Source organism: Chlorocebus sabaeus, chromosome 1 (assembly GCF_047675955.1).
Source record: "Chlorocebus sabaeus isolate Y175 chromosome 1, mChlSab1.0.hap1, whole genome shotgun sequence".
NCBI classification, from domain to species: Eukaryota; Metazoa; Chordata; class Mammalia; order Primates; family Cercopithecidae; genus Chlorocebus; species Chlorocebus sabaeus.
In genome coordinates, this window is record NC_132904.1 from 110724874 (window position 1) to 110736506 (window position 11633).

The window sequence follows — 11633 nt, forward strand, 5'->3', positions numbered from 1 at the left end:
TGAAGAGTTTTCTGATAGGAGATTGTACAACTAATGTTTTCACCAGTGTACTTTAGGACAGCAGATTCAGACTAAGGCGCTGGGACTGAATGCAAATAGTAAAATTACAAATATAAAGTAAAAATTTGGAACCTTTGCCAAAGAAAGAAATGTAAATTGAATTAATAATTTGAAAGAACAGTAAGGTATAGCTTTTGTTCTTATTTTTAGTGCGACTCAGATTGCAGTTTGTTTGTAGACACATCTGAAAAAAGTGAAGGGAGAGATGGAAGATGGTAAATGTCAAGGAAGAGATGGAAGGATAAATCACTGTAATAAAAAGGAGTACTTCTTTGTCGCCAACAGAAGTAAAGGTAAAGTGTCTGAGTTAACGAATGGATTGTTGATCTCTGGGGAGGGTGATCCCATCAGCTCAGCTTTGTGACGACCTAAGAATATCCCTTCCACCCCTTTCCTGATCCAATCATTCTGACTGCATAAAACCACCTAAATCAATTAACTGTTACACTTCTGTTAGTGCTAGGATATATTCATATAACTCCCACGTATTAAATGAAAATACATCCATCTAAAAATAAGACAACAAGATTGCTGCTACACGAAGAAAGGATTTTAAAAAGGCCTGTTCACAAGGTAAGTGAGGGCCAGAGGAAAGGAGGAAAGGCGGTCGTTTAAACTGAAATTCGAGCCGCGATGACACCTCCTAATGCAATCAAACGCTGTTGCAGCACACTTCTTAGGAGGTCGGGTTCAACGCCAGGGTAAGGTGAGAATCTGGCCTGGCGGCTCCGGCCCCGGCCATCCGGTTCCCTTCCGTTTATAAAGCGGGTTGGGCTCCGGCCGCCACCATTCACTCGACGGCTCTCGGCACGAACGCTTGGTCGCAAAGCCTGCCGAGGTCCTAGATGAATCGCTTCAGGTCCGGAAACGAGGAAGCCGTCTCCAGAGACCATTGCCAACGCTGACGCCCGCGGTCTGAGGTCGCTGTGGGAAGAGCCGTGGGCCACCCTGCTCCTCTGATCACCTGCGGACAGGGACACATTGTTCAGGGCCATCTTCAAACACCGCCCGCAGTATCTGCGTTACGTCCCTTGGTCAAGGCAGGCCCTTCGCGGCTCCCCAAATCAGTTCAGCCTGTCTCGGACCCGGTAACCAACCACACCGGAAGCCATAACTGAGCCTGCGGAAAAGCCAGACACCGCCCTGCCTTTATCAAGCGCTATCCTGGTGAGCATGCGCACTCCGTCCGCACAGGTCGACGCCCGCTGAGAGCAAGCGCAACGGACGTTTGCGTTGGTGACGCCAGGGAGCGTAAGGACGTGGGGCTTCCGTGAATGCGCAGTGGGTGCGTCGGCCACGACCTTTTGGCCAGGTTAGGGAGGGGGCGACGCTGAGATGGGGGCGGCGGCGGCGGAAGCGGATCGGACTCTCTTTGTGGGCAACCTTGAAACGAAAGTGACCGAGGAGCTCCTTTTCGAGCTTTTCCACCAGGTAAGCGGATGGGTTCTGCTCTTTTGCCTTTCGTTTTCCGTCTCGCCTAGGGCCTGGCCCAGCGGCCACCCCTTTTTCTTTTCGTGGCCGTCAGGGGACCCGACTGGTGGCTGTTTGGGGGTGAAGGGCGCGTCTGGGTTGCGAAACACTCGCTTGGTGTCGCTTTCCTGGAAGATCTTGGTTCGTTTAGGCCAAAAGTGACGACTAAAGGTGGTGGAGGGATCCTCGGTCAAGTTTCGGGGTAATTAGAGATCCAGGGGTCCTTGGGAACATAGTGTGTGTGTAGGGTCTTCTTTGGGCAGTGCTTTTTCTTATTCCTTCTGTTCTCATCTTCCCCTTAGGATAATTTGTCTTTGGTTTATCTGACTGGGAACTTAATATTTTATTTGTGTCAGTTTTCGCCTAAAGTTTGCTTATCAAATTGCAACGTTATTAAAATATGTAAAATAAAATCTTTAAGTACTCCGTAGAAAAACAGCATTTTAGCGTTGCTATATTAAAATGTGTGAAAAATTCTGAGTATCCCATTCCCCCATCCCTATTCCCTAATAACTGGTATTGTTTGATTAATCAATACAAAAGTCAGTTTTTGGTTCAAGAAAATCATTCTCTTGTTCTTGATAAATGTTCATTTTCATGGAGTGGCAAAATAATGGCGATTGGTCACTATGCTAAGAAGCCATACAGTGCTGTGAACTGCAAAAGTGATTGTGTTTCCAGTTCCTTAATGGCCCCCTTCCCCAAATAAATCTAATGTTCGATCATAACTAGGATGTTTACTGTAGCCAAAATGGAAATCCGTGCATCATTTTTAAAAGAAGTTTCTGATTACATTTCTGTTGTTTATAAACGTTGACATCTCGTATTTGTAAAATTTGAGTGTTTTCCTTTAGTTGCTTTATTTAAATTCTAAACACCTTTTTGTTTGTAGGCTGGGCCAGTAATAAAGGTGAAAATTCCAAAAGATAAGGATGGTAAACCAAAGCAGTTTGCGTTTGTGAATTTCAAACATGAAGTATCTGTTCCTTATGCAATGAATCTACTTAATGGAATCAAACTTTACGGAAGGCCTATCAAAATTCAATTTAGATCAGGTAAATGTCCAATGAGGTTAGGGGGGGCATTGTTTCCTGCTGTTTTTAAATTTATTAGTCAGTTTTAAAGAACCTCTTATTTGTAGATGAAACTACTTTCTTAAGCATTGTGATTAGCAAACTTTATCTTGAAAACAGGTAACATTGACACATGGATTTTGAAATTATAATTTTAAAACTGAGCTTAAAGTTTCATTTTGGGTTAGTGAAAAGAACATAAAGTGTATCACTAAGAGAGTTGGGCTTGGGTGCTCTGAAAGCTAGGTTTATTTTCTGAAAATGCTTGTCCTGGCTGCTTTGTAATTACTTTCATATATTTTGATTCTTGATCATGTGAGGATGAAACTGTCCATGTATCCAGTCTTACAATTTAGGGCGGAGATCAGAAAATTATGGTCAGATTGGATATTTATGGAATGCTTTGTTTTGCTTATCTGATATTATACACTTATAATTTTCACTCTGATGAAGCCGTAAAGCAGTCTATAGCAGTTCGAGATTTTTTTTTGAGTGGGAGTCTTACCCTCGGCTGGAGTGCAGTGGCACAATCTCAGCTCACTGCAACCTCCGCCTCCCGGGTTCAAGCGATTCTCCTCCTTAGCCTCCTGAGTAGCTGGGATTACAGGTGCACGCCACCACACCTGGCTAATTCTTTGTAGTTTTAGTAGAGATGGGGTTTCACCATGTTGGTCAGGCTGGTCTCGAACTCCTGGCCTCAAGAAATCTGCCCACCTCAGCCTCCCAGAGTGCTGGGATTACAGGTGTGAGCCACCGCGCTGGGCCAGCAATTTGAGATTTTTCTCTTTTAGATTGTGTTTACCTTTTTGGAGTGATTTCAGGTGGGGAAGACAAAATTTCAAATTAGATTTTCTATCAAGAATAATTTTTCAAATTATTTCACTTTAGGAAGTAGTCATGCCTCGCAAGATGTCAGTTTGTCATATCCCCAGCATCATGTTGGAAATTCAAGCCCTACCTCCACATCTCCTAGCAGGTAATATTTCTCACTTATTGTTAAGATCACTTAGCAGGATTTCTTATAGGGAATAGCCTCAAAACACATGAGCGACATAACCATCCCCACATACGTGTTCAGTACATGTATACACTTGAAACAAAATTTCTCAAAACATTATTTACCCTCACTACTTGCATTACTTACTATTTCATTTAAAAACATTAATTTATTTTACAATCATTAATTGGTTGTTACTTACAGTTAAAAATACCAATTAGCAGAGTATTGGACTAAGAATTCCTAGAATTGGATTCTAGGTCTGCATCTATCAGTTGTGTAATCTTGAGCCAGTCTCCTTTCTTTAGTCCTATCTTCCCATGTGTAAGGAAAAGAAGTTGAATTAAATGATTTGTAAAATCCCTTCAGGTACTGAGTATTAGAAAGTATCATATTTACTTAAATAATTTTATTTGCTTTGGAGAGGTTAATATTTTACCAGGGACAGTTTTTCCCGGTGTATCCACAGAGCTATTTAACAGTCATTTAAGGAAGATTTAATAAATACCTGCCATATGTCAGGTTCTTCACCAAATCTTTTACATATATGATTTCATTTATTCCTCACAGCAGTTTTATGAGGGTAGAGATTATTTTTATCTCTACCTTATATATAAAGGGAAATGAAAAATGGAGGTTAACTTGCTCAGTGGACTGGGATTCAAACCCAGGCAGTGTAGTGTGATTGAGCCCAGCCACTATGATATATTATCTAGAGGAGCTTAAAGTCTAAATGAAGACACATATATATTTTTGTGAATACCTGTTCAATTACTGTAATAAGTTCTCTAAAGAAAGAGTAGAAAGGGCTTTGAGAAAATTTTAGGAGAAGAAGATGATATAGATGAATGTGGAACTTAAAGAAGCCAGTGTACCTAGATCATAATGAATGAAAATGGAGAGCAGGAGGGGATTTTGGTAGATAGGCTGGAGAGGGTCTTGTAAACTATAGTCACGATTTTGAGATTTACCCTAAAATCGAGTAGGAAGGCAGTGACATGTTTTAGGTAGGGTACTGATAGGAACAAGTTTATATGTTAAGAGTTGTTTGGTTGCAATGGGAGAATGGATTGGAGGGGACAAGAGTGAAAATAGAGCAGTGAGGAAGCTTTTGGTAGCAAGGTATTGATGTTGGAAGCTATTGATGGATGAGGTTGATAGTTTAGATTAAGGTAGTGTCATGAGCTGGAGAGAAGTGGATGGATATGAAGAGCTCCTGGAAGGTGGATAGTGAGCAAGCAATAGTGCAAAAAATGTACCCTCCCGGTGTTCTTTCTTGTCAGCTGAAATTAATTAACAGTGTTTAAACATTTCTTGGTAAAGTTGGAATTTAAAGCACTTCCAGCCACTTTAATGGAGTCTTCAAAGGCATCCTAAGTAGAGGAAAATAAAAAGTTTTCCCTCTTAGAATTTCATGGGGAGAAAAAAACAGGTGCAGTGACCCATTCCTATAGTCTCGGCTACTTGGAAGGCTGTGGTGGAAGAACCACTTGAGGCCTTGAGTTTGGGACCAGCCTAGGCAACATAGCAAGGCACTCTCTCTATGTAAAGAATTTCTTTGAAAAAAAAAAAAAAAGTATAAATATTTTGGTTTTAATCAAAGGCTAGAGAGTTTATAATTTCTATACTGTAAATTGTATTCCTCCCTTAGCATACAGATAATATAATATAATCTGATTTGAGAAAGGCTAAAATTAAAAGATCCAAACTGTAAGACTAGCCAATTGGTTATAGGATTCTAAAGACATTTTAAAATAATTTAAAACATTTTTAAAGTGAGCTTCTCTGTAGAGCAAGTTATCCCTTTAATAAATAAGGAATAAGGTATAAATCCTCAAAAGTAATATCCTATGTATGTTACAGAACTCTTAATTCCTTCCCTCCCAAAACCTCTTTCTCTTTTCTGTCTCAGGAAATGTCTACCTCATTGCTGAAGCCAAAAGTCTAGATTTGATCCTTTATTTCTTCCCTCATTCCACGTATCCAGTCAATCAAATTCTTTTCATTTTAGTTTTCAGTCTAGGTCTTTGCATTAGCTCAGGGACTGACAAATTACTTCTAGAAAAGGCCATATAGTTAATATTTTAGACTTTGCAGAAGATACTGTTTCTGTCTCTGCCATTGTAGCACTTAAGTAGCCATAGATAATACAAAAACAATGGTGTGGCTATGTTCCAATAACACTTTGTTTAGGGAAAACTGAATTTGGCAGCTTGACCCACTGGCTATACTTGCTCACCCCTGCACTAGTCCTTCAGCTGGGAAGTTTTTGCCTCGTGGTAACCTTGGTGTTCAGTTCTAACTACAAATGTCACCTTTTTAGAAAGGCAGTCCCTCACCAGCTAAAAGATAGCGGAACCTCCTATCTGTTTCACTTCTACTTGATCTTTAATCAGACATTTTATCACTTATAATCATGAGAAAATATCCTGTTGTCTGTATTCTTATTCTGGCTGCATGGGAGCAGATACCTTGTCTGTGTTATTCATGCCAACCTTTGAGAAATGTGTTTTGCTCATGGTTGTCATTTAGTAAATATTTAGTGAATGAATGGTTATATGTTGGTTTTCTTTTTAGCAGGTACGAAAGGACTATGGATAACATGACTTCATCAGCTCAGATAATTCAAAGATCTTTCTCTTCTCCAGAAAATTTTCAGAGACAAGCAGTGGTAGGTTGACTATTTTTCAACTTGAGTTGCCAAAAAAAAAATTCATCCTTAGTTAAAATGTTCATATTGTACCAAATAACTGATTTTTAATTAACTCTGTTAAGTTGGAGGTTTTATTCCTTTAGTCCTCAAGAAAAATTTTTTCTCAAATTTTTGTTAGACTAGCATGATCTTTGTAGATTGAGCACTCATTTTAGTTTTCACTGGGCTGAAATATACACTTAAGAGACTGAAGATAAATAGAAGTCAAACTGCTTTTACATTTGTTTTTCTTTTCAACCATCATTTACTCATTGTCTGATGCTCTTGTACCCTATCCTGAGTGACTTATAAACTTGGGTCTTCTAGACCAGTTCCATTTTAAACTTAAACTTTTTTTCTGGTGGTGGTAACATCATCATGAGACTAGGCTTAAAATCTTAGCTATCTTCTACTGTTTCATCTTTGTCATCACTTGTTCAGGTAGGAAGCTGTTGGTAACTATTTGGTACCCAAATCATGATCTTGGCTTGTAGTCCCCAGACTTTTGTATTTCATAGGTCTGCAAAATGAAATATAGACGTGAAAATCAATTTGAGAGACCAGTATAGAGGATGTTACCTTTTATGTACATATTGCCTATTTTTCTAATTTTACTGTAGACTATTAAAATAAAAATGATCATATACTAATATTTATCCACAGGCAGAATATGGGAACCACCGGTCTAGTCAATTATGCCCCCATTTCCCCTTCCCTAGTTCATCTTGCACACCATTTCAGAATTAATATTAAAATTCTGTTTTGTTTATCTTTTTGCACATTGACTTTCCCTTGTTTGTAAGATAAAGTCAGATTTCTCTAGCCCAATTATTAGCGATTCTTACTGTCTGATTCCAGTAAACCCTGGAATTGTTACCTTTCATTGTTTACTACTTATTACGATCCGTAACCTGTCTCAACCAGAATTACTTGGTATTCTGTGAACCTGTTCTGTGTTTCCCTCTTATTTTTGTTTGTGCAATTTCCTTTTCTTGGCATGTCTCCCCCTTAAAATATTTTCTTCAAATATTCCATCCATTGTTTTAATACCCAGATCATATGCCACCTTCATGAAACTTTTCCCAATGATACTGACCTCCTGATCTTTATGTTTTTTACACAGTGATTTTTGCATTATAGTCATTTTGTGTGACTTATTCTGAGTTGCATTCTTGAGGACAAAGAGTAGTATGTATGTATATATATTTCGTAGGTATAAATTGGAATGATTGAGGCTATCGTACTACTTTAGTTGTGTTTAATTTAGGATCCCTCTAGGCAAGAGTGACTTTATTTTCTTTCATTATCCATTAACTGACCAAATACGCATTGGCTTTGGTATCTAGAAGTATTAACATTTCTGCTTTTCCTCTTCCTCAGATGAACAGTGCTTTGAGACAAATGTCGTATGGTGGAAAATTTGGTTCTCCACCTCTGGATCAGTCAGGATTTTCACCATCAGTTCAATCACACAGTCATAGTTTTAACCAGTCTTCAAGCTCTCAGTGGCGCCAAGATACACCGTCATCACAGCGTAAAGTCAGAATGAATTCTCATCCCTACCTAGCAGATAGACATTATAGCCGGGAACAGCGTTACACTGATCATGGTTCTGACCATCATTACAGAGGAAACAGAGATAGAGATGATTTCTTCTATGAAGATAGGAATCATGATGGCTGGAGCCATGATTATGAAAACAGAAGAGACAGTAGTAGAGATGGAAAATGGCGTTCATCTCGACACTAACGTGTTAAAAGGACATTGTTTTTATAGGGTCATTTTAGGCCCTTCGACTAAGTTGATATGGAAATATTTTGTTGAAAAACTGTACAGAGCAGCTTTACAAGTTGTCACATTTCTTTATAATTTTTTTTAAAGCTACAATTTAATACAAAATGAATTGTGGTTTTATTACATTAAGTAACCTTTCACCTCAGGGTTTTATGAAGAGGAAAGGGTTTTATGCAAAAGAAAGTGCTACAATTCCTAATCATTTTAGACACTTTAGGAGGGAGTGAAGTTGTATTGATAAAGCAGATATTTTAATTATTTGTTATCTTTTTGTATTGCAAGAAATTTCTTGCTAGTGAATCAAGAAAATGTCCAAGTTGACAGTCTAAAATGGCTACTGGTATTTTGTTAATTCAAAAATATAACTTTTCAGTGATTCATTTTACTAACATTCTATTTGAGAAGACTTATTGGTAAAGTTTGGGGATAAAGGCATTGCTTAACTTCTTAGATAATTTAGGTATAAATTCTGTGACATGCTCTTGAGCTTTACCCTAGTTGAAGATACATGTGTAGACCTACACATACTGTTTCACTCTAAAATTTAGAAATTGTTCATTAAATCACATTTGAGGTATAAGTCACTCAGGAAGTTAAAATATCTCTACATGTATATTTTTACCTTAAAAATACAGTGTTAGCATAAATCTCCTTTTCAGGAAGAACAAAAGTGTCAGTGCATAGTTAGATAAAATGGTAAAATGTTTTACTGAAAGCATACTTTTTCGGAAAAAAGATTCATGGAGCCTTTAAGTGCTGCCTCTGTCAGTCAAACGTTAAAAACTTTAACATTTTCAAAGTGCCCAGGATGTGTACAAAGACACATTAATGGAGATTGTACAGGTTGTTTTTTTGTTTGAACCTTTGAAAGAATTTAATCTCAACGTTTTCTAATTTTAAAAATTTAAAATCTTGTTTAACAAAATGTATTAAGATACTGTTTTAATTTCATTACAGAATTGTTTATAAAAGTTCATTCTTTGAAAAATAAGGATCCTTTTTAATACCACAGCATTTGTACTGTTCCTTTTTAATATACTGAAAATATAAAAGGAAGGGTGTGTGGTTTTTTTTTTTTATGTCACTGACTTCAGAGACATTGTATACAAAGAATTACCAACATACTTTTATTCACTGATTGCCTGCTGTTTAGAATGTCAGTTCTTTAATTTTGAGCATCCTGAAATACATCTTTTGTACATACAGAGCATGATGTTTCAGAATCAGATTTTCAGTGACCCCTCAATTATAGTTTGGAGTACTTTAGTTACCCTCAGTGGTCTCTAGGAGTTAAAGTACACTTAGATTTCCTGTTTATAAATGAATTCAGTTTTTCTGTATCTAAGTAAATGGAGCTATTCGACTACTCAGTATAGAATTAAGATAAACAATTTGTTTCCTTAAGCAATTTCACAGAATTTGTTTCCAATGAGATTATTATTTTTGGGTATCTTATCTGTATGAAAACTTAGTAGGTTTGTAGATGTTAACAAAGGTTAATATTGCATGTTTGTTTTTGTTTGTTTGAGGCAGTCTTGCTACGACACCCAGGCTAGAGTGCAATGGCGGGATCTCAGCTCATTGCAACCTCCACTTCCCAGGTTCAAGTGATTCTCCTGCCTCAGCCTCCTGAGTAGCTGGGATTACAGGCACCCACCACCACGCCCGGCTAGGTTTTGTATTTTTAGTAGAGGTGGGATTTCGCCATATTGGCCAGGCTGATATCAAACTCCTGACCTCAAGAGATCCACCTACCTCGGCCTCCCGAAGTGCTGGAATTACAGGCGTGAGCCACTGTGCCCGGCCTAATACAACTTTATCTGTGGGTCAGATCCTTTCATATTGGTTAACCGATGACCCTAACTCAGAATAATCTTTTTCAATGGCGTTTTGAGGGAAACTTGTGACGTTCCAGTGAATCTTCTTTTTCACTTCACTTTCGGTGAGCTGAAAGTAACGAAACTAAATACATGTATTGCGTAAAGGGACAGGACAAGACAGCCTTAAAAAATTGAATATAGTTGGTGAGAAAACTCCTAAGTACAGGTTGAGCATCCCTTATCCAAAATGCTTGGGAAGTGTTTTGGGTTCTGGAATATTTGCTTTAATGCTTGTTGGTTGAGCATCCCAAGTCTGAAAATCCAGAGTGCTCCTGTGAGCATTTGCCTTCTGTGTCACATCTGTGTTGGCACTCAAAAAGTTTCATATTTCGGAGCATTTCAGATTTCAGATTTCGGATGCTCCATCTATATCAAAAGCTGCAAGAACAGAAAGGAAGAAGAGACTATTTTTGTGGGAGAACAGTTTCTCCCAGAGTGTTTCCCATGGAACGCTAGTCTCAAAAGGTGTTCTAAAAAAAAAAAAAAATCAAATGTGTGGAAACCATTTTGTGTTATTGTATGACTTACTTTTACTCAAAAACAGCACTGTAAAATTTCTGACAAGTACTATAGTAAAGAAATCCCTTTATACTTAACCTAGTGTTTTCTACCTTTCCCCATCTAAAATAAAATTTTTCTGCCACTTTCTGATTATGTTGTGTGTGCCCACTTTCCCCATACCCACTGCTACCATCTTAGAATAGGCAATTTTCTCAAGAGGATTATTCCTAGAACACCCTAATGTTTTCCTGCTTCCAGTGTTTTTTCCTCAAATTCATTCCACACTCTTAAGAACTGAAGATGTAAATCTGTCACTCGCCTGAATTAAAGCGTCAGTGGCCTCTGACTTAAGTACAAAATTCTCAACTTAATATGACCCCTATTTGGCATTTGCTACTTCGGTCTCTTCTGATGACTTCACCGCTTTAGTTCTCATAGTAACTGTCCTTCACTGCTCAATCTATGCACTACTTCCTTTAGAAAGGCTTTCCAGAGCTCTGAAATCCAGATTCAGTGCCAAGTTATGTATTCCCCAAGTATCTTTATCACTTACCATAGCCTTTAGACTGTATTATATTTTTCTTTTTACTTGTCTGTCTCCATAGACAGCTCCATGAAGACAGACCTTATCTTATACATCACTGCATTCCCAGGATCCAGTGCCTGGCATATATTTAACATTGAAACTTTTTGATGAAAGAAAGCAGCTCTGTTAATGGAATGAGGAAAAGGAGGATTCAACACATAAAACTTTGAATAGCCTCTCTAAACCTAAAACATGGCATCCTGAGAATTACATGTCACAGTACATGAATTCTAGAATTCTATTTGTTCATTTTGTCAGACTTCAAAAGGTTTTGGATCTGTATTCATGAATATGTGTGATTTTGTTTTTATTTTATTTATGGCAGCGCCTCGCTCTGTCACCCAGGCTGGAGTGGAGTGGCACAATCTCAGCGCGCTACAACCTGCGCCTTCCGGGTTCTGGCGATTCTCCCACCTCAGCCTCCCGAGTAGGTGGAATTACAGGCACCCACCACCACGCCTGGCTAATTTTTCTGTTTGTAATAGAGATGGGTTTTCCCCATGTTGGCCAGGCTGGTCTTGAACTCCCAACCTCAGGTGATCTGCCCGACTTGGCCTCCCAAAGTGTTGGGATTACAGGC

General features: G+C 38.4%; 2 protein-coding genes across 6 annotated transcripts; one reads left to right on the top strand and one right to left on the bottom strand.

The window, feature by feature from the left end:
* Positions 1-592: 592 nt before the first annotated feature.
* Positions 593-1235, bottom strand: C1H11orf71 (chromosome 1 C11orf71 homolog). The gene has a single exon (XM_073021219.1). It carries the CDS (start codon positions 1053-1055, stop codon positions 672-674), a length of 384 nt encoding a protein of 127 aa, XP_072877320.1. The 5' UTR covers positions 1056-1235; the 3' UTR covers positions 593-671.
* A 100-nt stretch (positions 1236-1335) lies between these two features.
* Positions 1336-10617, top strand: RBM7 (RNA binding motif protein 7). Of its 5 annotated transcripts, none has more exons than XM_008020949.3 (5): positions 1336-1491; positions 2423-2585; positions 3492-3579; positions 6181-6271; positions 7673-10617. In XM_008020949.3, exons 1-5 carry the CDS (start codon positions 1396-1398, stop codon positions 8039-8041), a joined length of 807 nt encoding a protein of 268 aa, XP_008019140.1. In that variant the 5' UTR covers positions 1336-1395; the 3' UTR covers positions 8042-10617. The 5 variants fall into 5 exon arrangements, with proteins under 5 accessions (XP_008019140.1, XP_008019139.1, XP_037861091.1 ...); XM_008020948.3 differs by having other exon boundaries at positions 1338-1491; positions 6178-6271; XM_008020951.3 differs by lacking the exon at positions 1336-1491 and adding an exon at positions 1543-1732 and having other exon boundaries at positions 6178-6271.
* The last annotated feature ends 1016 nt before the right edge of the window (positions 10618-11633 follow it).